General features: G+C 40.8%; 1 protein-coding gene across 1 annotated transcript; it reads right to left on the bottom strand.

Moving 5' to 3' along the window:
• Nucleotides 1-313: 313 nt before the first annotated feature.
• emilin1a (elastin microfibril interfacer 1a) lies at nt 314-25,279 on the bottom strand. The gene is made up of 12 exons (XM_034700029.1): nt 24,908-25,279; nt 10,581-10,697; nt 8,856-9,052; nt 8,461-8,560; nt 7,869-7,977; nt 7,600-7,773; nt 4,975-6,252; nt 3,914-4,328; nt 3,427-3,552; nt 3,246-3,263; nt 3,011-3,145; nt 314-2,235 (listed from the first exon to the last, which is right to left on the bottom strand). Exons 1-12 carry the CDS (start codon nt 25,039-25,041, stop codon nt 1,916-1,918), a joined length of 3,123 nt encoding a protein of 1,040 aa, XP_034555920.1. The 5' UTR covers nt 25,042-25,279; the 3' UTR covers nt 314-1,915.
• Between the last annotated feature and the right edge of the window lie 597 nt (nt 25,280-25,876).

Genomic DNA, 25,876 nt, shown 5'->3' on the forward strand with positions numbered 1-25,876 from the left:
CTTGACCGCCCCTGCATAGATCAACTTACATAGTCTTGGAGAGGGCTTTGTGTGAGTGACAGGGGGATAATAGCTACTTAGAGCTGAGATGCTAAGAAAGAGATTTATAATCTGTATCAAAAAGTAATAATGTACAACAAATGTAAGTAGGCCTACTTTTTGCTTCCATGCTTTGCCTCAAGGTTGTTCAGCAGCACCATCACAGTCATAATAATGAACACAAGGTGTCACTGCAGTGCAGCAAAAGGATTCGGTCTCCATTTAAAATAAGCCCAGTAAAGATAGCAGAAAGACCCAAGATAATCCTCAGGAGTCAAGAAAGAGCCAGTACAGCTGTGTGTATTTGCAAAAGCAAAAGAAGTGCCAGTTTAAATAAGTTCAAAAGAAAGCTAAACAGTGGACACAAACTGGCCAATGCTTTCTCGTTTGATAAAAGAACATACACCCGATAAAAGTGAGCTGACACCAGCTGTGTAAAACTTAGTTTCTGTATTTGAGGCATACTTGTGGCAAAACATACAAATAACATATACAGTACCTGGTAAGGTGAAGTGGTAGCTCATAAACATTTGAAAAGGGAAAAACTGCTGAAAAAATATTTACATTCCTTCACTGTTATACAATGCATAAAAAACATATAGAATACAACTTCACACCTAACACAGGGGGGAACAAAGTTAAAAATGTATGCACTGTAAAATAAACTTAATTTGCTGGTGCTAAAACTGAATTACTTCCACAGCAGTGTCAGTATAACACAATATCTGGACCATTTATCATATCGTCTCTCTGATTATGTGCAAGTTCCTTTTAAAATCCATATTATAATATCTACAAGCTCATGCACACATTTCTTCCAGAGGCATTTGTATCACACTTCTTAATGTAGGAGGTGTGTGTGTGTGTGTGTGTGTGTGTGTGTGTGTGTGTGTGTGTGTATTCATCTGAGAGGTAGGATATCTAAAAGGAAAAAAGGGGAAGTCTAACTTCATTATTTGCTATTTTTAGCTCTGCATAAAAGTTCCATTGTAAGATGGACTGATAGTAACAGTTCATAACCTTAAGTACTTAATCCTCCAGAAGTTTACATGTCCCTTATTAGGACAGAGAAAAAATATCCCCATTCTTCCCCATGGCCATCTTCCAGCCTGCCTTGTGTTTCTGGGCAGAGCTAATGTCCTAAAATGGTCTTATTATTTCCCGCCGTATGATTTATAAAATCCTGTGGTTTTTCGACTGAACCGTCACTGACTTCATTTGAGCATTTCCTTCTAAAGAATAGTGGTTTGGACTGTGACCCCTCCTACATCACTGATTTTCCAAGACAATTGGCATCCAGCATAATGTTTCTGGGAAGTTTGCTTGTGGTCAAAGTGAAACAATGAGCATGAAGAAATGAAACTTCGTCAGCTACAAAAATAAGTGTACAATAACCCCTGAACACTTGATATGCTGTGAGTTGAAAGCACAAAATCTGGAAAATCCCAAATCGTTAATCTTTTACAGTCTTACAGAGTTTCCTTTTGTCATTACAAGTACTAAAAGCAATCTGGTGGAATCAGTCAGGAATTCAAGTAAAGAGCACGGACTGATCTATGGAACAATAAGGTAACCCTGCAGTGGCTTTTTATGAAAGAAACATGTTTGAAAATAAAAACTTTTTGCAGAAATTGTTTCCTTTAAAGCTGTGAAAAACAAAAAGGATTGTGGTTGAAAAGGATTTTTTCCCTTCCTTATAAGCGCGTACAGTAAAATATAAAGTATCTCCACGCTGAATGAATTCAGTCCAGTAATTCCAGTCTCCTTGACTGCTTAGCCTACTCAGTCTCTGACTTTTACAGTCTGGCACACAAATAAAATGCTCTCTACTGAAAGTCCCACCCAGAGAGACCGATAACAATAAGACTTTATTCAATCAGACGGTCTCGTATAGCAGCATCCCGCTAAAGATGGTCAGGGGCTCAGAGGAGTAAGCCAGTTTGCCAGTGACGAGGTCGACGCAGACCGTGTCCCCTGCCTCCATGTGCAGGATGATATTGAAGACAGCGAGAGCTCCAGGGATGTGTTTTGCCTCTGCCATTGGCTTCTCCAGGCCTTCAGGCTGATACCCTGCAGAGTCCACGCGTGCCACACCTCTGTTGGACTTGGACAACACCGCCTCAATCTTCATGTTCTTGTGGCCTGTAAGGATGCCGCTGAAAAAGTACTTCCCACTCACTGGAGCCGTGAAATAACCTGGAGGATGGATGCAGATTGAAACAAAGACTTGAGGTTGTAGAGTTTGGCTTTTGTACATGTTGATTTGCTTCAAAATTCAAAGTATGGAAACAAGACTAATTTAAAGCGTCAAGCAATCCTTGTATGCATATCGTCTTATTTACGTCAGGTCAAGCTATACAGATACTTTGGATTACTTGCCCAATGTTTAAGAATGTTTATCACTACATTTCTGCAACCACTTAATAAAGAAACTAGGAATTCTGATTGTGGTGTTGACCTACCTTTAAATTAACTGCTTCATCTGTTTTAACACAATTAACCAATCAGAGTTCTGTAGGCACTATGAATGCTTTTTTTTAACTTTAAATGCTCACTACATAAAAAATCTGATTATTGGACCCATACACGCAGCGTGTCCTTGATTCCTGGCATTCAATGGCGCTTTACCACAAAGTTCGCCTATGCTGTTACTACGTTCAAACTACTTAGCTGGCTAGTACTTGCCTTTTAAAATGCCTCAGTTGTTGACATTACAATCAGCTGATTACCTAGGGCATAATTTATTTTTAAAAAGCTTTACTTGCCTTAATGAAACAAAAGAAACACTACTTTTAGCAAGGTTGGATTACATAGAGAGCGAAGAGAATTAATTAGATTTTTTGATCCTTTGAATTCACATTAAAACATTCCCCTCTGTTCCTGAGGGTCATCTTAAAGCAGAAAAGTAAAACAACAGATAATTATTTTCAGGAGAGCTCTATTCAAATAATTGCATCTGATACAAACTCACCTGTTTTGGGGTTATAGACATTATTTTCATTGACAAACACACTGTTGAACACGATAGTTCCTGCGCTTCTCATCGGACGAGTCAGTGCAGCAGAAAAGGAAAGGCGTGGCACATGAGCATCAGACCCTGCAGGACCTGATCACAGAGGAAAGGTCAAATGTAAGAGTTACAGTGAAATAAAAATAGAAAAAAACTGAGTGTTTCATTTTATTATAGAACTAAAAAAAACACATACCCTGTTCCCCTCTCAGACCTGAAAGGTAAGATGAAGGAAGAAGTTTGATCATCTAACATTACCACTCAGGAAATTGACTTTTTACTCTTATGACAACAGAGAGCAGACGTTTGAGAAGACAAAATAATCATTAATTAAAAGTTTAATCAAATAACTCAAAGAGAAAGTTTGTTATCCTTACCTGGGGGTCCAGCCACTCCCTGCCTGCCTTCTCTGCCTTGAGGTCCCACCCTCCCTTGGGGTCCAACAAGTCCCTGGGGTCCACTCTCGCCCCTCTCTCCACGGGGGCCAGTTAGACCAGGTGGGCCTGGATCCAAAAAATATATTTAATGAGACCTCACAGCTGGGAAACACACTCCTGAAAATCCTTTTTAGCAGTAATAGGTTCTCTTGGGAGATTCTAAAAAGCATGCACAGTAAGCCAAGACCGCTAAAACATTTAATCTGTTGTGACTCACAATGTGCCTTTCACCCTCATGTTTACTTTAACTCCTTTTTCAGTGGAACTGGACTCTTAATAGACTCTCAAAGTTCATGATTCTGATAAATACTGCCTGGATTCTTTCTTTGGTCTATTTTTCCTTCACCCTGACCCTCACTCCCTTTAACTGAGTGCTATCTCTCATCCAAAAAGACAAATCCCATGCCCTCAATCCTCTGCAACTCACCCACGAAGTCCTGCTGAATGAAACTGTGGAACTCCTTGACCAAGTCCACCACTGAAGAGTTCAGTCTGTGAATGTTGGAGTGGACTTTCTCCAGCTGGACATTCTGGATATTTTCAATATGCTCTCCATGAGACATCACTGTGACATTGAGTCCATTAACACAAGTCCACAGCCCAGTCACATGCCTGTTCAGGCCCTCCTTGATCTTCTCCAGGCTGTCTGAAAAAGAGTCAAAGCGTCCGCACACTCCTTCAAGTTTTGAAAGTCTTTGGTCTAGGCCATCACTTGACAGCCGACACTCCCCGATCTCTGTCACAAAGTTTCTCCTTATTTCCAGGATGTCTCTGCCCAGACTGTCAATTCTAATCTTGGAGTCATCAACGTGCTCTGTCAGCTCCTTCTGCAGGGTGTCCACCTTGTAGGGAACATAAATGCTTGTTAATGTGTGTGTTTTGGATGAGTTTCTTTAGAAAACATTTTCGCTTACGGCCACTTTCCTCCACCTTTGCTCTGATTTATTTTCATATGGTATCTTAAACACACAAATATATGTAAGCATAAAATCTAAACCATGTCTGTCAAGAACTTAAGGTTGTAATATGCTCAAATATTTTTCTAACTACAATAATATTATGCGAAAAGACTGTTGCCAAGATAACCATCAGGAATGTTTGATTGACAACGAAGCTGTTTTGAAGTGCATGAAGGAAAGTTGTATTTTTGTATGTACAGTTCAATAAAACAAAAACATAACATGCAAAATGACTGTTATTATTATCAGAATGATGGTCAGACCTTTTTAGTTCAGAGAGTTAAACATGCAATGCCATGGGCTACATTTAAAAGATGAGGAAATATAACAAAGAACTCAGAGAAAAAACATACTTAACGAGACAGAGATTACATTTGTTGGTGATTTGACTGCTCTATCTCTCGCTTTGCTAACACAAAAAAGGTTAGATTAGCACTTCTAAAAACTGATTAGACAACATTGCTTCAGTTCAAAGGTTAATAACATAAACATAATAAAAGTTGTCTTCATAATCACGATATCATCTTACCTCAGAGATGATGTCGTCCTTGGTGTTAGTGAGGTCAATGAGCGTGTCCCCATGCCTCTGCACAGTCCTCCCAAGGCCCTTCAGAGTGTCATTGATGGAGTTGAATTTGACAATGGCTCCGGACAGCTCTCCTTGGATGGACTTCAGATCTCCACCTAACCTCCCAGTGTGGACGCCATGACCGTCCAGACGTTTCTTAAGATCATTTATGTTGATTTTACACTGCCCCGTACACTCCTCCACTTCCTCTCTGAGTCGTCCCACCTCCTCTTGAAGGTTGGAGCACACCTGAGAGCAGACTGATTCTCCCGAGTCCACCTTTCTGCGCAGATCTGTTAGCTCTGTCTGGCACTTGCTGAGGCCGATGGTGGTGGAGTTGGTGAGCGAGCGTAAGTCCTTGTCTATACTGCTGCAGATAGAGCAGTCCTCCAAATCATGGCCCAGTGTTTCAACCTCAGTGACAATGCGGTTGAATTTCTCACCGTTCTCCCCGGTTATATCTTTTATGTTTTTGACATCGTTTGTTAAGTCAATCACTCTGTCGATCAGCGAGTCTCCTGAAAGAGACAAATCTTTTAACCTTGTGTTGAACTTTTGAATCTCCTCTTGGTTGGCCACGACTCTCCACTGCAGGGTTTTAACTGTGTCATCAGTCTTACGGCCTTTTCCATTTGGCCCACAGGTTTCATTGCACATGTTTGTGGTTGATGTTAACCTTCTGTCCAGGAAGACTGTAGTGTTCTCTAACTGACTCAAACGCCGACTGTGGTCCGTGACCGTATCACCGAGCACAGCCACGTCCAGCTCTATCTTTCCAATCCTGAAGCTGTGGTCATCCAGCCGGCTGGTGACCATGTTGCGCAGCTGTGTGACGTCTCTCTGGACATTGTCCTTCACGTTGTTCCCAGTGTTGGTACACCTCTGCTCCGTCTTCCTCACTGTGCTATTCACCCTCTTTTCCAGCTCTCTCAGTCTGCCATTCAGTCTGTCCTCTGTCACTCTTCCCTTTCCTCCACCTGTCCCGGCTAGCTCCTTATCCAGCCGCCCTTTGATGGTGTCACATTTGTTAGCTGTGTTGGTGATGCGAACATCGACAGCAGACAGCCTCTTCTCCAGCTCAGTGACAGTGTTGCAGCAGGACTGGGAGCGTTCAGTCTCACGACGGGAGACATCCAGGCTCTGCCTCAGGTGCTGGTCCATGGAGCTGAGCAGCTTCTCCAGGGCTTGGATCCGATCCCTGTCCTCTTGCTGCTGGCGCCTCAGGTCTTCCACACCTGCCTAAAAGAGAGAGGGATTTTTTAGCAATGTCTCTGCATTCAAAATAGTTTCATCCCACTTCTTAAATATTTTAGAAAAGCCCTCTGTACACCTACAGTTTGTAACAATAATGATGGATCTAAATGAGCTTATTACCCAGCTTTCTCACTGATCATCCGGTTGTGTAAGATGCCGGATTCTGATTGGTAAAAAATACCTCTTGACTTCAGTTATTAACTTTCACTAACATGAGCAACACCAGAGGCAAACTGATCACACATCATGTCAAATCAATCCGTGGAAAAGAGTTCCGGCACATTTTGCTTCTGCTTGTTGACACAATAGACCATAAGGTGAGGTAAAACTGTTAGTTTCTGTTTGCACCAAACAGTATGGTTAAATCACATTCAGTTAGCATGCCAAATCAGCAGGCTACGCATGTTTACATATTGGATCCTGTCTAGCTATTTTAGTAACGGCAACGGAGAAGGTGAGTTAAACTTTAAGATACCGGTCACTACAAAGAAAATTAAACCATGAGCGGTGGTGATGATAGCAGCAGGGTTCAAAGTTGTGACATTTGCTTCCTTTATTTTTAATTTTCCTTTTAATTTTTTTGTGTGAACCGCAGAGCTCAGAGAAGAAGGAGAGCTAAATGAGGACAGTTTCATGTTAAATCAACCGAAACAGACAGATAAGAATCCATCGTTATTGAACGCTAACTGCAGAGGAACCACTGGGACTATTTATTAAAAACTGTAAACATACAAATCTTTTTAAATAAATAAAATTATCTTTTGACCAAGATTCTATTTCCCATAACTACCTGCTAACCATACATTATCCCTTACTTAGGTTACTGGTGCCACAATTAACTTTTACTTAAACTGCACTAAACATTCAAGAAACAAAAAATTGTTTCAGTTCCATTTGGTGTATAGAGTAAAGAATGAAAACAAGCAGAAAAGCTGTAAGTGAAGAGGTCAGTAGGTGCCGTGGTAGTTAGGACAAGGAACCAAGCTGGACCAAAAATGTTGTTTTATTCTAATTCCCAACTTTCCAGTCCTTTCAAAGTTGCTTGATAATAGAGTTTGGAACACAGCATTCGTGTGCAGCATTTCTTCCTTTGTTGATGCAGTGGTTTATAAAGGAATGCAATGTCTTTTATAACTGCCTGCAGGCGGCTGATACATTTCATGCAGCGGATATCACTTACAGAAGACTATGCGGAGCAAAGTATACATTTTATAGGATCACAAACTATGACTATGAAATAACACATCATGACATCCATAAATGCCTTGATCAAAGAAGAGTGATGTTTGTGCCTGAGGCCCGCAGGTCTGATTTGTACATATTGAGCCTCACCTGGCAGGAGGAGCAGGACAGAGACACTCTCCTCTCCAGCTCGGTCAGTATCTCTTCCTTCAGAGTATTCAGCTGGTTTCCCCCACCTCCTCCATCTTTGGCCACTCCGTCTAGCTCGTTGCCCCCTCCATTCACGAGATGGTTGTTGATAGTTAGCAGAGTCTGGTCATGGACCTGAAGGGGAGAACGTCCACTAAAAGTATAACGATCTATCTTGGCATTTAAAGTTCTTATTAAGGAGATAGTTAATAGACGGATGAAGCTTTAACCTGTGTTCTGTTGTAGAGATGGTCCAGCTTAGTCTGGATGCTGTTGATGGTGTCCTTCATGTGTGGCTGAGCTGAATCAGCAGGGACAGTGGCCCCATTCAAACCAGGCCTACAAAGAAGAAGAATACAAGTTTGCTTTTTAAGATTTGGTTATATTTATCATCAAAGGTGGAGAGTTGATAGATTATGCAACACATCTAAGTAGATGAAACAAAGCTTCCAAATGACTTCATATTAATTCAAAATGTGGGAGGAGAGGATGGCAAACATTTTTGTCCAAACTTTCTTGATTATCTTAAAGCATTTCACGCAACAGACACATGCAGTGTGTTCATGTAGCATCAAGTTCTTTAAAATTGGCATCTTCCACCTTAATTACAAACCTCTGTCAATGAATTAGTGTATGCTCCCTCCACAAACTTATGTCTTTAAATATGAGCTACAATAAATATCAAAGTATTTACAGTGTACTACATTTCTTCCCATAAAGCTAACAACCAGCAAGTTAAATGTGATGCAAACAGGTTTTGGTGTGCAGGTTTAGGAACTCAATGAACTTGTTTGTGATTCATTGAACACAGTATTTACGTACAGTCTCTGGTTAATGCCGTGAATGGTGGTTTGCATGTTGTGTAGGTCTTTGTTCAGGCCACGGACCGTTTCCTCCAGCTGTCTGATCCTCTCAGAGTCTCCTGAAGACAAGGAAAGTAATGCTAAAGATTATCATTTGGCTGTCAGAGATTGAAAACTCAAGAATATTTAATGCAGATAAAGTGAATTCAGTATGTCAGATTGGATCTAAGTCATTTATACTTTTCATGCCTTTCCTCCTATCTTTACATGTGATGTATTACATAACTATCCTTGAATCTTTCTGAAGGTTATATATCTCCGAAAAGTCAGGAGCATTCAATAATCAAAGGATTAAATCATTGATTAATTGGTGGGTTAAGAGAAAACACATAAAACCAGCTTCAAACACTCTACCTTCTCCTCTCTGTCCGCCCCCGTTGTTGAAGCCGGTCTGTGTGACGCGGGGTCGGCCTCCACTGACATGAGTGTCTGGGGTTCCTCTTGGCCCGTCTTGGCAGTCTTCACCAGAGTAACCATGGCAACACTTCCACTCCATTTCTGTCACCATTTTGTACGCAACCTTATACCTCGGTCTCCTGTACGTCCGGTAGCTAAAGGATGAAATGGACATTTCAGATTGAGTTATTCATTTTGTTTTATTTGCCCTCACTTGAAAGCTTGAAAGCTGACTCCAGCCTGATCACCATATAACGTTTACAATTACAGAGCGAACCTGCTAACTCAGTGAAGAACCCACAGTGGCCTCCAAACTCACCACTGTACGAGTCAGATTTTCCATGCCAAGCACTTAAACGCATCTCAAAGTGATTTACATCTGTTTCTTTCACAGAGGAGGAAGATTGAAACTTGTGATCACTTTAAATTCCATTTTCTTGAGTCACAGTTAATTTCCTTCACCAACATGAAGGCGCCGTCAGAACAACAATTCTCTCATTCAGTCTTTCTGTTTTAAGATGTTGTTAATATTCAAGAGCACATGTCTGGATTCAACTGAACAGGATCAATTGATGATCAAAGACTGATCAAGGAATATTCCCAAAGATACTATCTGAATCTAGCCAGTATTAAATCTGAACTTTTTGACATAAAGATTGTTTTTACAGTTTTGTTGTAAATGTGCCACACAGCTCTACAGCTGAAAGGACTTAGTGTTAGACTAACAATGCAATAAATAGACCTGTATCGGCTGAAGTCTCAATAAAGATTTATGGCAGAGTCGCAGGCGCATTAACAAGCCCTCACTGTAAAACTTTAGCATGTTGCTTTCCTCTTTGCCAGCCCACAAACATTTCTGTAGGTACCACACGGTCTTCCTCTGTGCCACAGAGAAGATTTCATCCTCCAGCTCCCTCTTTGAGAGCGTGAGAAAGAGGAATCCGACGTCCTCTCAGAGGAAAAACAAAAACAGGGCTCGGATAGATGGCTGTAGGAGGAGTTTGTCCAGTAAGGGAAACAGTAAGAAGGGAGGAGAGCCATAAAAGAAAGAAAGAACGAAAGAAAGAGTAAGAAGAAGAAATTGTTTTTACAAGACAGGAGACTAGACTGTGGTGCCTGGAACCCCTGTCGGCTTCATTCTTAGCATAGCCCAGGTTTAGGCCAAGGCCTCTAGCAGGCACGGGGATCAAGCAACCAGGTCTGTGTCAAAACTGGTGAACGCTTCTGAGAGATATAAAACACAAACACCTGATTGATGTTTTCTTGTTAGCAAAACATGTTCAAAACACAGAACATTTGCTCCAACATTTGAAATATCAAATATCCAAAGGTTGGCATAGTCGCTCTCCACCACAGAAATATGTGCGAGTCTGAGGCCAGAATTCAATTCATGGGAACATCAGTAACTAAGAGGCTGTCATTATATCTGTATTGATGCTTTGGCAAAACAAGTGAGGCACAATCTGACACATCTTTCCTGATTTAAAAAAAAGGGACTTAAAATGCACAGTGGTGAATAAGTTCCTTCACCAAAGACAAGATAAGATGGATGAACTCAGGGCTCAAGATGTTGTGGAATCCAAAGGCAGGAAGTTGCAGTGGTTAAACAGAACAGATTCAGTTTCAGTCACAGAAGAAAGATCAGAGGAGATAGAAAATACCTCAGATGAGACAGATACTCACGCAACTCTAGGACATTGGCCCCAGGTACATCGTTGATAGTCTGGCTTGATGTATGTCTCCACTCCATCCTCCATCACACAGCTAACAGTGCGTGTCACCACATAGGCGCACCAGTTCCTATAAAACAACACACAAGCAGCAAACAGGGAACAAGTAAATATCTTTGTGATGATTTTACACACATAACAGCCTTCTGACACACACACAGCTGCTGCCTTTTGTTTTCAGGCAGAGAGAAGAATGATTGGAAAAGCTATAATCTAAAATCTTGTCACTTGTTTGACTTTTAGGCTCCATTGTGAGGTCTGAGATACATATCTCAAAGTGCTTATTTTTCTCTGCAACTTTCAAGAGAAATTGTTCCCCCGCACAAATGTCAGATCTGTTCAGGATAACTGCAGGATTTCAACAATGGCTGCCATTGTATGTCTCCCAAACTCAGCCCAAACCAACCCACAGAAACACACACTCATGGGTACATATCCTTGTAGGGTTTATTCTGCATATCCATGTGAAAATCTACCATTGGCAGCATTAATACCACAAATAATATCAAACTGAGATTAAAGTGTCTTGCTTCAGATTTGTATAACTCCATTTTAATCTTTAAATATTTGCATTAGTTTACAGGAAATGAAATGAAAGAGTGTATCTGGAATTGGCCTCTGGGATACAGAAATAACTCAGATGTATTGTGAAGTGTGTCTATACTTGCTTTGAGACAGAAGATGAATATTTCCTTTAGGTCTGCGTGTTAAAGCATGGGTTCACATTTTTTGTATCTGAAGTACTTACTTGTTTATATATACATTAAAGGTTCCCTATTCCAAGTAATAATTCACCATGTTTATGGGGATCAATGTGAGAGATTAGGGCTAAATACATCCTGGAACCCAGTGGTACATTTCTGGACATGTTATTACCCCTGATTGAGGGCCAACTTTCCAGAGCTTCAGGTAAAGCCAGAACTTAGGGATCAAAGGCTTCCAGACAATAATTCCTTTTCTGTTTGCTGTGTTGTTTACAGTCTGACCAACAAGTTAAGAGGTGTTGAGAAATTATATCAAGGACTGTTGATGAATCGATCAATCAATCAATCTTTATTTATATAGCGCCAAATCACAACAAATGTTTTCTCAAGATGCTTTACAAACAGAGCAGGTCTAGACCGAACTCCATTTTAAATTATTAACAGAGACCCAACATCAAGACAGGATAAGATTCAGTCCCATCTTACAGACAGGACTCATTTAGCAAGGACAAACTTCCTTTAAGAGGCAGAAACCTTTAAGAGGCAGAAACCTTGAGCAGAACCAGACTCATGTTAGACAGACATCTGCTGAGACAGTGTTGGGGTTGGAAAGGGGGATAGAGGAGATGAAAAGAGAGAGAGAGAGAGTTTATAGTGGTGAAACATATAGTGGTGGTTGTAGCAGCTGGAACGTTCACAGCAGCAGGCAACCTACGGCAGCAATTCAATGGTTTCCTGGATCATATAACAGATTGTCTCTCGCTCCTTTTAACTCCCACACAGACCATTTTCTTGCACATGCCAGAGGTTAAACTCTGGTGGACAATATGACCTGGACAACAAACAGAAGCCAAAACATCTTTGGGCATGGTACCCAAATCTGGTCCCACTAATCTTTAAGTAAAAAGAGATTAGGACCAAACTACACCACCCTCACTAGATACCAATTTGCAGCTGGTTTTCAGGTAGCTAAGATACGTTTGGCAGATAGATTTAGTCCAGACATTGTTTTAGTGAAGTTCACTTACTTTTTTTATATGACAGTCATGTTAATGTTTTAAACCTTAAGTACTCATCTACATGTCAATTGTTGGACGAAAACAGCAAAAGAAAGAGTCAGATCGTGACATAAAGACTTCAAGCAGTAGGAGAGGCTAGCCTGGATCTGAGAAAAAAGAAACAGCTCAAAGATGGTACTGGTTTAGTAAGTTATGATACACCTTGTGTATGTATTTACCACCTCCTGTGAAAACCCTATTTGTGTTTGAAGTTCGCTATGATTATCTTATTATTCAGCCTTTCCCTCAGGTTATTCTGTTAGCTGTTTTGGCTTACACAGTTTCTTTTTTGCCCATAAAAGATCTCTTTGAAAGCGGCCCTTCAACAGCACTGAATGGATGAGAGTGCTAAGAGCTCGCCATAATGTCTCTGTGAGCTGGAAAACCAATGCATGGAGATAAAAAGTGGCTGTGGAGAGCTGTTTTACTAATTCTCTGTGTGTTTGGCACGAGCAAATGTGCTGCCTTTTCATTCATCCAGACACACTGAACAACATTAGCAGTTATATGGAGTCGTGTTTCTGGCAACTTGGCAGATGTAGCTGGAATATTCACTCCCATTAGAGTACCTTCTTTGCCCTCCACCAATTCCTCTGAGAAGAATTTGGTCACTGCTTGTAGACATGCTAGCAGCTAGTCTCTAACTCCTTAAGTCTGCTTTAGTGCTGATCTGGCAGGGCACAGTGGAAATTTTAAAGCACTTTTCTTTTTTGTCTGTAGCAGCTGAAATAAAAATGGGTTTGTTAAACTTACATACATAAAATAACAGGTTTAAACTTCAGATTTAAAACCTAACTCAATTATTAACTTTTAAGTACTCTGCACAGATAAGGCTGTAACTATTCCACGAAAGTGTCCACATGCATATCTTAAAACTCAATCTTAAAGGAAGGGAGTTATACGAAACCCACACACACATACACCTCCACATACAACCCCACGTCTACATGCGCTTCTCAATTTGTCCTTATCCCCTCTGACCCCCCCGTGACCCTCAGATATCTCTTGTGATAAGAACCATAGATAGGTTCGAGACACAGATGTCCTTCAGTTGCTTTCTATCATCATTTTCCTATTACCCAGAATCCTCATCCACTGCTATTTCCCTGATGGTTATTATGGCCAATTAGTGTCACTCTTGCATTCATCTGAGCAGAACTACGGAAGGTTTAAAGAAAAAAGTTGGATCGTACAAAGAGATCCTTCATGAAGGAAGGTCAATCAACAGCTTTCCTCTCTCTGTCTATCAGTCTGTCTTTCTACATCCTTGTCTGTCCATCCGTCTGTCTGCTGAACTCATTTAATTCTCCTTTTTTGGCCCTCTGTGTCTGTGTGGCATTCTTTCTTTCCATCTCGCAGTCTTTTCTACTTCATCCCTCTCTGCCTGTATCTCTCCCCGTCCATCTCTGTTTATTATCTCCTTCTCTTCCTCTCAACTTGTTTTTATCTCTTCCTCTGAGTTACTACACCTCTCCACTGTTCCCTTAAGACCCTGAGCCTCCCCTTCATTCCTGAGCTGGTGTGACTGACAGAAAGAGATTATCATGTTTCGATCCTCCCCTGTCCCTGATGACCTCCTCCTCATGGCCTCCTATTCCTGCAGCTACTGTACGTGGGAAAGTGAACAGGGCTAATTAACTGTCATATTGTACATTTCAGGTTTTCCTCAAGAATCACCGGGAAAATTCAAAGGGATCATTGACCTTAATCTCACACATATTAAAGGGCTCTATCGTGCACCTGGAACAAAGCCCCTTGGTGCACAGTGCTTGTGTCACTGTAATTTCCCACCTAACACAGTCATCATCTTTAACACCCAGCCCCCATGGAGGGTAAATACTAGGGCTGTTAATCTGTTAACCATGATGTGATAAAGGTCCAGAATTAACGCTTTTTTTTCTAATGGCATGCCTTTTTTTGTCCCCTTTGGCACACCATGGTTAAGCTCATGTTGTCACTGATGGGAAATACAACACTGCTATGCTTTCAGACTGCACATGTTGCTTTGCTAAGTCAAAAGTAATATCCACTTTGTGTCAAATTTAATTAATATCACCAAAGTATTTGGAGTTTAAGCAGCCACTTTTTAGGTAAGTATACATTAGCGCACTGATCAGACTAATGTCAGCGCACAACTGCATCTTTTTTTTTTTTTTAAAGTTGTATTTTTGTTTTTTTTGCCTTTTTTTATTTAGGACAGCTAAAGAGAGACAGGAAATGTGGGGAGAGAGCGGGGGAAGACATGAATCGAACCAGCAACCCTGCAACGAGGACTCTAGCCTCTGTATGTGGGGCGCTTAGACAGCTAGGCAACCAGCGCCCCACAACTGCATCTTTAAAGCCAACAAGACACTATCCTGTTCTGTGGGATCGCCACAGACCTTTAGCTCAGATCTAAAGGACGTCCTCAGGTTGGCATGATGTGACCAGCCATGCCCCATACCATCATCAGGAACAATAATTTCATGCATACAGGACCTGTATGAAACAGAGAGAGCAATCAAAATGGAACCCCTTAAAAGTGCAAATGCTGTTGCATTAACCAGAGATCACTGGACGTCGGTGAATAATCAAAGTTATCTTTGAAAAACTGCACACCATATTGACGCTGAATTGTTCATACACGTTTGCACATTTCTTTATGTGTAACAAGGTTATCCTTTAAAAAAAAACACACCATGTGAAGAAGTCTCCTACCTCCAAGTCAAGCTTTCAGACCACACTGGTGTAGCAGTGCAGTTTGTATTTGAACAATAAATCTAAAAGTCAAGATCATTAAGTTCATTTTATTGCATGAGACTGGTAAATATTGCATTACATCTTTAATATGGACTGTTTTTATAAAACTGGTTTTAAATGCAAAATAATGGATTTTAAAGCATTTGATTAAAAATGGGACTAATCGTGATTAACTATTAAAATGTTGCAATTTATCGCAATTTTTTAAATGTCTGACATCTATTGTGACTACAGCAAAATTAAGGTGCAGTCAGGCACAAAGTAGTGTATTGCTATTTTGAGGACATAGACAACAACTTTGCCATTGACCAACAAATAACCTGGCCTAAAGTCTTAATTCCATGGCACAGTATTTTCTTGCTAAAGGGCAAAGTGGTGAGCTGAAGATGAGCATGAGAGTTCACAACAGGTGTGCTGCTTTTTAAACACAAACTGAGACCCACACCAGCGTTCCTTCTCATGAGAAAATATCAGTGGTTATGTATGAGAGTAAAAAGGAATACCCCTTCAACACAGCATTTATGTCTTTCATTCTTTTGGGTGAACTAGCTCTTAAAAGAACTGAAGGCTCATGCTAATGATTGTTCCACTGTCACAGTATTGAACTGGAGGCCAGTAATATGTGATAAGTATAAAGTTGATAAACGCAAAACCCAAACAACTCCTTCTCCCAAAAACGAAGAAGAAAACAACAACAACAGGAGAATGGACTGCACATTAAAATCTTGTGAATAATGTTTCACTGTGAAAAATTGGCTTATTTTGTATATTCACAGTGTATCGTGTTGCTTTTAGCTGACTCAAAATAAAAAGCTCATAGTGGGGGATCAGATCAGAATGGAGTCAGCACCAAGCTGAGCATAAATGAACGTCTAAGCTGAAGTCAACCAGCGTTCAAACGTCTGAGGAGTTCTGTAACGCCATTTCCAAAGATTTGTGGCTTGTTGAAGTGATCCATACACTCTCCTCTATTTGTGCACAAGATCGTATTACTATTTTCTATTCTGTGGTTTGTTTCGTGGCCTTTAATGTTTCTATCATAGCTTGGAGTGCTGGTGATTTAGAGAAAGTCTGCCACCATATATCCGGTGTCAGCCAACACAAGTACATCCAAACACAGCTGCCTCTCTGCTCGTGTGTTTCCACAGTCTTGCGGTTCTTCACAGTGGTCCTTATTTCATTACAACATTGGGTGGTTCGCTGGGTTATCTTGTACTGTGGGTCAGTATTCTGTAATGTGTACATTGGACTGAAAGTTTTTCAACAACAATGTAACATCTCCATCAGGAGTTAGGCTGCTACAGAGGGGATCAGAAATGTTTAAAACAAGACAGTGGTGATAAATCAAACCGCTCTGTCTCTACCCCCCGCAGCCCCACTCTGTTGCTTTTAGTCACCATGATTTAGTGGGCCAGCTCCAACAATCTGTTATCCTGACTTAGTGACTCTCAGGGTCTTAGACAGAAGAGATAAAGCAAAAAGTTGGCAACTTTTACACACCACCACCCCTGATGGAGAACAGGCTCTGTGTCTCATTTAAATAAACATAACCATCACTCTTTTTTTCACCACTGAACACACACAGATGTGGATGCACACACACACACACACACATACAAACATACTACTCTTTTCGTCTCTGCAGCTTCCAAACACCCATACTTTCTGTGCGTACCACCCTTCCTGCCAGTGTGTTTTCCATCCTTCAATCATGACTCCACTGAAATACCCTGAGAGAAGTCTTTATACTTAGGGAGGATGACTAAGTGTTAGTGTAGCACTGAAAGAGTGTGTGTTTGTGTCTCTGTGTGGGAGTGCCTAGGCATATGCCCTCCAAAAAAGAGAGTACAGTGTTCTAGGTTTATATGTGCATCTATGCATGTGTGCATGTTTCCTCTCGCATGGGTGACACCTCTTACAACATTTCACAGTACTTTCTCCCCTCTCTCTCTCTGACCACGGTGAAGTTAAGACTCCATTCAGTAATCCAATAAAGACCAAGTATTGGTTGCAGAGACTTGGCATCCTTTCCATTAGTGCAAAATACAATTTTAAGTACACACATTTCAACATATGAATTCATGCATTTTCAAAACACAGCCAGACATGCAAATGTACAGAGAATAAATATTAGGAACACAAGTTGTAACCCTTTGAATTGTGTGTGTGTGTGTGTGTGTGTGTGTGTGTGTGTGTGTGTGTGTGTGTGTGTACTCCCTACAAAGGCGTTTTCAGCAGCTAATCTGTTTCCTTAATATCAGTCACAGGAAAACAGTGCAAACAAACAGTGCAGTTCCTGCATAATGTTCCTGACCGTTTAGTATCAGAATGTATTAGAAGAATAAATAATAGATAAAGAAAGATTAAATTAATTAAAAAATTACTGAAGTGCTTTCTTTGGGTTGTTTTGGAACTTAAATCAGTATGGACTATGCAGTGCAACCAAAGTCTGTAAAACTCTATAGTCTTTTGGAGGTTACAAAGTATCCAAAGATGTAAAATACATGGCATTAAATATCCTATTTAGTGTGATTTGAAGTAACAAGCTTCCAATGGAACAGTGTACGGGGTAAGTTTTGTGCTGCTCTCTATCAAAGATTAACAAGTTAATTAACCAAACCAAAGAATTTTTACTGGAAGTGTTTTCTAACACCATGTTTTGTTTAACATGTGGAAAGAGTCTGAGTGGTTGGTTTGGCAAATCCACATCTGGCCAACTTCACCAATGCAATAAAGACCAGCTGGAGTAAGGTCTGTAAAATGATGTAGAGTGACTTGATTAAAAGCTGCATTCTTTAAATGCTTTAGCATAGATAAAAAAAACCATATCTTGGACAATGATGTTCAATAATATGAGGCACTAAAAAAGACAAATAACATTAAAGCTCCAGTGAGGAGTTTTAGGCTGATTGTAAAACAGACTGAAATTGATATTGATGCCTCTTTATGACTTAAAAAGCAAACAAAACTAACCGCATACAAATTGATTGTTTCTTTGAAGTTATTTTTTAATGCCTGAACATGCTACTGAGGGAGGAAGTGTCAAACGAGGTGATTAACTGCACACTATACAGCCTTTTCACAAAATCCCACAACAAAGGTCCTTGATGGATGGTACATTTGACTATTTTAAAAAAGCTGACTACTTACAGACGTACAGGAAATAATCATCAAGAGATAAGAGGTACTGCTTTTTCAACAGGGAAGGCCAAAAGTGATGCAGACCGATAATAACTCACAGGAGCTTTAAGTTTATTACCTATGACAGCTGCATGCATATTTCAAGCCTTTCAAGTAGAATGAACATAATAGTTATCCAGTGAAACATTTTAAAAGCTGTTTTTAAAGCCATAAACACTAAATGGTTTCCTCCCTTTGCTGTCACAATGCTACAAGGCTTCCATTGCAAATCAAAACCATCAACCATCAATCATGTTAACTGTAGACCATCAGCAGCACATGAGCTTCTGTTTCTGTTTTTGTTTCTTTTTTAGTTTCTTTTTGTGCTTTTACTTGGAGGAAAGGACAGTGGATTGAGCAGGAAACTGGGAGAGAGAAGGAGGGGAATGAAATGCAGCAAAGGGCCACATGTTGGAAATGAACCCAGGCTGCCTGCCTTAGGACTCCAAGCCTCATGGGATGCACGATTTAACCACTAGTCCTAACCGGCGCCCCAGCACATGAGCTTCTTTGCAAAGCATTGCAACTTATTGCTTAGTTCTTTGAAAAATACCATATTATTTCTATAGACAAATAAAAATACAGGAAAACAGTTTAGATCTGCCAATATTTATAGTGATGTTTAAGTCCATCTGGAAATAAGCCCATCCCCTTTACAGCTGCTGTTTCTTATTAGGTGTGGGAGAGTGGTGTGCAGTTGGTTTTTTGGTGCATTTTTTGTACTTTCTTTTTACTTTTTTTCTGCCACAGACAGCTGCTTGTTAAACAACACTGATGTGAGTGGTGAGAATAAACCAAAACAGTGAAGTGTGGGACCATAAAACCAAAACAATGAGCCAGGATGTGCTGTAAAGCTCTGTATGGCTGAGAGGAACTTCAGGGTCCAGTGCTTACCTTATTGTGTCTTTGTCAGCACAAGTGACCAAATGGCTTGTATGTAGACACAAATTATTGATTTTCGGCACAAAAATAGTCACTCTAATCCTCCAGTGTTTCATGGCACACGCTTTTAAAGCACACCAGATAAAAACTAGCACAGGGAACAACCTTTAACACGCTTACATGCGTGTTAAGTAAGCCACATTGTGCTTCACCTGCAGATACAAACAATGATTTCATGACTCCTCTGCCAGCCACTGCAGTAAACTTTCATTGTGCATGTCTTGTTTTTATTTACTGAGCTATTACTCAGTGTGAGGGAAACTATTGCACCTGTCTGAGCATCACTTTATTTACCAATAAATGTCTCCTCCTTATAAAAGGCAGACAGACACTCACTTTGCCGGGCAGGAAGCTGCGACCTGACATCTCAACTCACACACACCAGGTTCATTTTATGAAGGAGCTCCTCTGCGTGAGCCCTACGGAAGGGAATTGTGTGTAAAACTGGAATAGTCTGTGACAAAAGTGATATAGAGACTTAGAGTGACTAAGTGGGAGGAAGGAGGAATGAAAGAATGGAAAAGAAAGAAAATGGGGTTCAATACTTAAACAAAGAAAACACTTGGCGGTACCTATTGTTCGGGGATCTTTCATTTAACTTCAAGGGAAGGCTTCGACAGCGACCTGAATGAGTCGATGGAAAGGGGTGTGTCTAATGTTTGAACTGTGACCCAAAGGTCAAGCACCCCTCCAATGTCCTTGTAAAAGGTATAACCATGTACACACACCGCAAAGCACACAGACTGTCACAAACAACAGTCTACACACTCGAGTGCACTCACTTATGCTTGAGTGAACACACGCCGACAGACAAACAAAGGCAGACACATACATTCTTCCAGTCTCTCTACACTGTCTTAAACTGCAGTTTTACTCACACACACACACACACACACACACACACACACACACACACACACACACACCACTCTACCCTTGGACTCATTCCAACATCAAGGGACAGTGCGACTGTGTAAACTTGTCTCTGATTGTTTAGCCTGGCAGTCATGTAGATATACAGAGAATGTCTGTGATACTGCCATTTGCTTTAGCATGAGGCTGGCGATACATCATGCACTGAGGTCTGTTCTGGGCTTGTTGGTGACTCGCTTCAATTTTAACCATTTAAGGAGCACATGCATTTCAACCAGAAGTTCCCTCAAAACCCTACAACTGTGTTTTTCCAGGTACATTCACATTAGTTGCTCTGAAGCAATTCATGTCTTTGCTATGTTTTCAATTTTCTTTTAAGATGAGAGATCCAACATCCTTGAACTGAGGAAGGGATCCAAATACCTATAGAACTCTGTACTTTTATCTAAAAAAGAAAGCTTTCCCCGGTGAATTGCATGCTGGGAACTATGGTAATTGGGTCACAATGACTTGAACTGAAAAGGATCCTTCTTCCCACATTTGCATTACCATATGTAATGAGATTTGTTTCCTCCTCTAATTAGCAGAAAATCACACAGATAAAGTGCATTTGGATTTTTTCCAGGATCCCGTCAGGATGAGGACAATCGTGTTAGAGACTTCATGCTTGGTGATATCGGAACATCTTGGAATGTTGTTGCTTGTTTTTTTAGCTTTTAATTGAACTGTGGCAAATATACTGTTAATGAAAGCTATTTCACAACACACCCTTAAAGAGTGACTGATAAAAGTCTATCACCTTCAGCCTGCTGGTAGCACATCAAGCTGTTTTTCTGTGAGGCTGATAAATGCTAACATCAATATGCCAACACATGCTCGCAGTGACTATTTGCACTAATGGGGCAATTTCTATTTGAGTCACTTGGTACTCTGTGTAGTCATGATAGTCTGCTGTATTTTGAAAATGTATAGTAACAAAAGAGGATCAAAGAAGTCTGGGAGGACATCTTCAACCCTTGAGCTACTGTATGTAGACTAGATTTAAGGCTTTATATCCAGTGGTCAGAGGGCTACAATCACACTAAAACTAAACCTCTTCTTGAAAAGCTATACGTATTAAAGCCACCCCTCATTTTTGCTCTAGCATTTAAGCCTCTCTTCATCATCTTCATCGTCTTTCCTCTCTCCTTTTCCTGTCCACTTCCTCTCCATGGTGTCCTGAGAGAGTCCATCATGTCGGTGTGCTACAAACGTTTCCCTATCAGAGCATCTGGGCAATAAAGATGTAGCATAATAACTCCTTGCACGACCAATCACAGTTATTGATAAACTGTTCAAACACATCCTGAGCAAAATGTTCTGTTCAGCAGGTGAAATGCTTACTTTGTTTACTCTTTTACATTTCAACATGTTTGCATTGACATTTCTCATTAGTGATAAACTAATTCCTAATTAAAAATAAAAGTAAAGTGGGAATGATCAGACTTTAGTAAGTACTAAAAACAAAGTGTGAAACCATAGAAGTAGGTCAATTAAAGCTTTACCTGATTATAGCATATCTTGTATATTATATTAAAGTTATCAAGTTTAAAATTATATTCAAAATAAGTTTGAAAAACTTCATGGTGTTCTTGGAGGAAAACAAATGATAGCTGTTGTGATTAAAAGAATAAAAGGCTCAAGTGTTTCCTGGATTCTTTTGTTTGAGGTGCACTTTGGACAGGAATGCATTCAAAGAAATCACAAAGAATTCAAAGACATTCTCTGGGAGAACAAAAAGAGATCTGGATGTCACTGTCAAATAAGACCTCAAAACAAACCGGAAGCAAAAAAAAAATTGAGGGACGTGAAGGGAAAACTCCTCTTTTATTTTCTGGTGAATGCAGGACAGAGTCAGGGTTAAGAATCGGTCAGGGCCAGTCTGACACTGAAGTTGTCGGATGGGGTTGAGGTCAGGGCTGTGTGAACATCAGGCAAGTTCTTTCACATCAAAACCCTGAATGAATGGGTCTGCCTTTGTGTGTGGGGGGCACTGTGACACTAAACAGGAAAAGGCCTTGTCCAAACTGTTGCCTCAAAGTTGGAAGCACACAACAAGGAAATGCTGTCCATCATTAGATTCAAGCTCCAGCTGTACTCACTGAACATGAATGAGCGAGGGGGGTTGTTTATATATTGGCCATACAGTGGACATTTCAGAGCTAATGACCCAAGACCGTAAAGGTGTTAGAATTTCAAACTTTTTGGTCCTCTTACAATCCTCAGCATAAGGCCTCAAAAAAGAAACAATAACAACAACTCATGATACAATAAAACCTGTGACTGAACTCACAGTAATGCACCGTAGGTTCATGTGTCTCTTATTTGGCCCCTCTAAGAAGCCCTGTGCCAATGCAAATAAAAAAGAAGAAGGAGAATAACGTTTGGTTCCTGCAGAGAAACATGTCTGTATCTAATTCATGTCTCATCCTTCAAACTGCACGAGAGCCTCAAAACATCAGCAGTCCACCTGCATCCAGCCCCAGACACACAGCTCCTTCCCTCTTCCTCTGTCGCTGCCCGGAGCTGATGAGCTGGATGCAGCTCAGACGTTTTGGCAGGAGATGTGTTGGAGCGCTCTGGGTCCTCCTGAGCCCCCACATTACACCCCTGCTGGATGTCTTCAGTTCATTCAACAGCCTTTACCACTTATGGAATACTTCACACATCTGTCAAAACAGATCAATTGAGTTCAAACAGATGTCAGGGGGGCAAACCGCACTGCCACGGGCCAGCAAATTCTTCCCCCCGATGCATCACTATGGAAGTGTGTGTGGTTTGATTGTGTATGTTTGTCACAGGCCAGTCATGCTGACTCCTTCATAGCCTACTGGTTTCAGCAGGGGAAAGGCATTTAGGGACCCAGGCCCTTTCTTCTTGTCTTCAGCATGGTCTGTCTTTTCTCTTGTTGAAGTGCTACTCCCTGACTTTTCTCACTTTTACATCCGCCCTTGTCATCTTGCTTGGTTTCTCTCACATCTGAGCAGATTTTCTGTTGGTTTACACTCTGGTACCTTGTCCTGCTAGATTTCTGCTTATTTGTTTACATTGTTTTTGTATGAATTGTTTTGTCTTATCTTTACCTTTTCTTCTCATATCTTATGTCAATCGGATATAATATATTTTTCCAATCACCAACCATTCCTTATTTTCATTCAATTGCACTTTTCACTGAATGTTTTCCTCTGTTTTTTCATGTTTTACCCAGCGTCATCCTCCCCTTCCTCCCATCCACAGTGGTACAACACTTCAACTTCATCTTACAGCAAAGAGGTCAGGCTTCCACACATCATGACTGAGGCAGCAGTAGCAGCTCTGATGTGGAGAAAAACCTGATAGGAGCTCATATTGCAGGGGCTCAGCTCCCAGAAGTCTTGCTTGCCTTGCATACACACGTACACACACGCTAAGTACAAACACATGCAGGCATGCAGCAGACACAGACCACATGTGAGAGGTACAGACTCTGTCCTTCATTTACTCACTCATTCTACTGTGAGTGACCCCTTTTTTCATTCATATACATACAACAATAAAACATTAGCCCAAAGTCCCTCAGTCATTCAATTACAAGGTTGCAACTACTGTTCAAAGAAATGAGGGATGTCATCGTCAGCATGCTAACACACTGGGGCTGTAACAGCACAATAACACAAACCTACTGGTGGCAGACCTTAAATCTGAGTCACTTTATTTCTAACACTTTATATTATTAGTCTTTTTGATTAATGGCACACAAAATAATTCAGCTGCTGTAGTTTTTCACTTCCCATAGAGCTGACAGTTCATGTAAACTTCACTAAAAACACTGCCAGTCGAAGTGATGGATTCCACTTAAACACGGCTGAGGCTGAGGGAGCGTTATCAAACTTCTGCACTCCCTGAGAACTTTTCACTTGGGGCCCTAAAATAGTAAATAACTATAATCCCAATAAGCCCAGTCCAGCTCTCAGCTCCCTGAATCATCACACCCCTCCACCAAAAACCATCATCCACCATCCGGGTAGGACCCCCAGAGGATGTAATCACCAATAACATTTTCCTAAATGTGAGATCTTACAGCATGTTTGCGTCTGCGAAACATACTTTGATGATCACTTAAACGTATGAAGACTTTAAGGAACCTTGTTAATCAAAATGAGATACAGTACTGATGGGATTTTTTTGCACTTCTGCTCCATACTGATTCTCTCTGCTGCTGATATTGTCATTATTGTGTTCACTGAGCCAATTGTGTTGGTCTCAATATGATCTGTTATTATTAAAGTTAAAGTCAAACACAAACACGTTAAGGAGACAACTTCAGATCCATCCATTATAAATTAACCTGTCAAATTGTATTAACTGATTAGTGGTTCATACTACCAATAAACACCCCAGAAAAAATAATATATAATATAATGTAATGTAATGTAATGTAATAAATTCTAGATTGAATAGTACTAAAGAAAGCACTAATCAATACTCTTTCACTACCTCCCTCCATCGTTTCAGCCCTAAACCATTAAAGACTTGTCCCTCGGTGCACTGAGGAGCCGAAAGACCCCCTAAGGTCCCCCGGCCTCATTTTGGTAACCACACCGCAAGACCACTCATGGTGGCACTTGTCATGATGAGAATTCTTAGATAAACACTTCTTCTAATGAGTGTTTCTGCTCCTCTCTGTCCTTCAAATAAAAGCAAATAAGCTCACGAGACATAGGTGTTAATATTTAAGCACACGCGTGAGCTCCTGTTGATCCTACCTGTGTCTGCTGGCCGCTCTCTGCCCCGTCTGGATACTGGACTCAGAATACCCAAGACCCCAACTGACACGAGCCAACATGAAGGCAAGGAGGTAAAACACCGTCTCCATCCTCAGGTCCGGAGTCAGATACATGTCATTGAGCCCCAAAGTTTATCGAAGAAAAGTCTCCTGGTTTCCTTATCCTCAGTGACGCGCTGTCGGATAATGCTTGTGGTGAGCCATGACTTCACAGGCTGAGAGAGTCCCACAGACGACGCACAGTCCAGTCAAGTGCATATCAGAGGGTTAACTGGAGCGACGGAGGCAGACCGCTGCTGCTGCTGCTGAGGAGGAGTGGAGCAACATGAGGAAAGTTTCCTGTAGAGGCTCCAAGAGCAGCAGTCATGCCCGCTCTGCTCAGGGCCTCTCTCTCTCTCTCTCTCTCTCTCTCTCTCTCTCTCTCTCTCTCTCTCTCTCTCTCCATGTGTCCCTCTCTCTCCCTCTGCCCTCATGCACATTTCCTCTCTGTTTCTAAGAACTCAACTTGACTGAACTTTTCTCAGTTTCACTTATCTGAGACCACTCTACCAGGACTCTAGTAGTTTTTCAGGACACCAAATCAAACTAAATCAAAGTTTAAAAAAACGTCCTGGAACAGGTGGATCTTAACACCTTGATTCATAAGAGTGTTTAAAGTCCTATACATTTTATATTTGGGAAATAAAGAATTCAGGTCAGATGATAAATCTTTGCTTATTGAAAACCACCACCACTGTAACTCCTAAGATATAATTGTGAAATCTAGAATTCTCCTGAATCACATTAACTACATTTACATTTTCATATAATATTATTTGTTTTGAGGAATATTAGCACAACTGAAAACATATCCTGCATGAGTTATTCTTGTTTTAATGGCATTGCAGATACTTAAATGAGCCATTTAAAAAGATTTTAAGGAGTTTTAACATCAGCCTAAAATGAAACT

The sequence above is a fragment of the Notolabrus celidotus genome, chromosome 13 (genome assembly GCF_009762535.1).
Source record: "Notolabrus celidotus isolate fNotCel1 chromosome 13, fNotCel1.pri, whole genome shotgun sequence".
NCBI classification, from domain to species: Eukaryota; Metazoa; Chordata; class Actinopteri; order Labriformes; family Labridae; genus Notolabrus; species Notolabrus celidotus.

Bases quoted from the DNA above. Each gene is read 5' to 3' on its own strand.
- emilin1a (XM_034700029.1), bottom strand. From the start codon at position 25,041: ATGTATCTGACTCCGGACCTGAGGATGGAGACGGTGTTTTACCTCCTT. The intron at 9,053-10,580 runs GTGAGTATCTGT...TTCATCCTTTAG, and splicing joins GGCCAATGTCCTAGAGTTGC to CTACCGGACGTACAGGAGAC. The intron at 4,329-4,974 runs GTAAGATGATAT...GTTCCCTACAAG, and splicing joins AGGACGACATCATCTCTGAG to GTGGACACCCTGCAGAAGGA.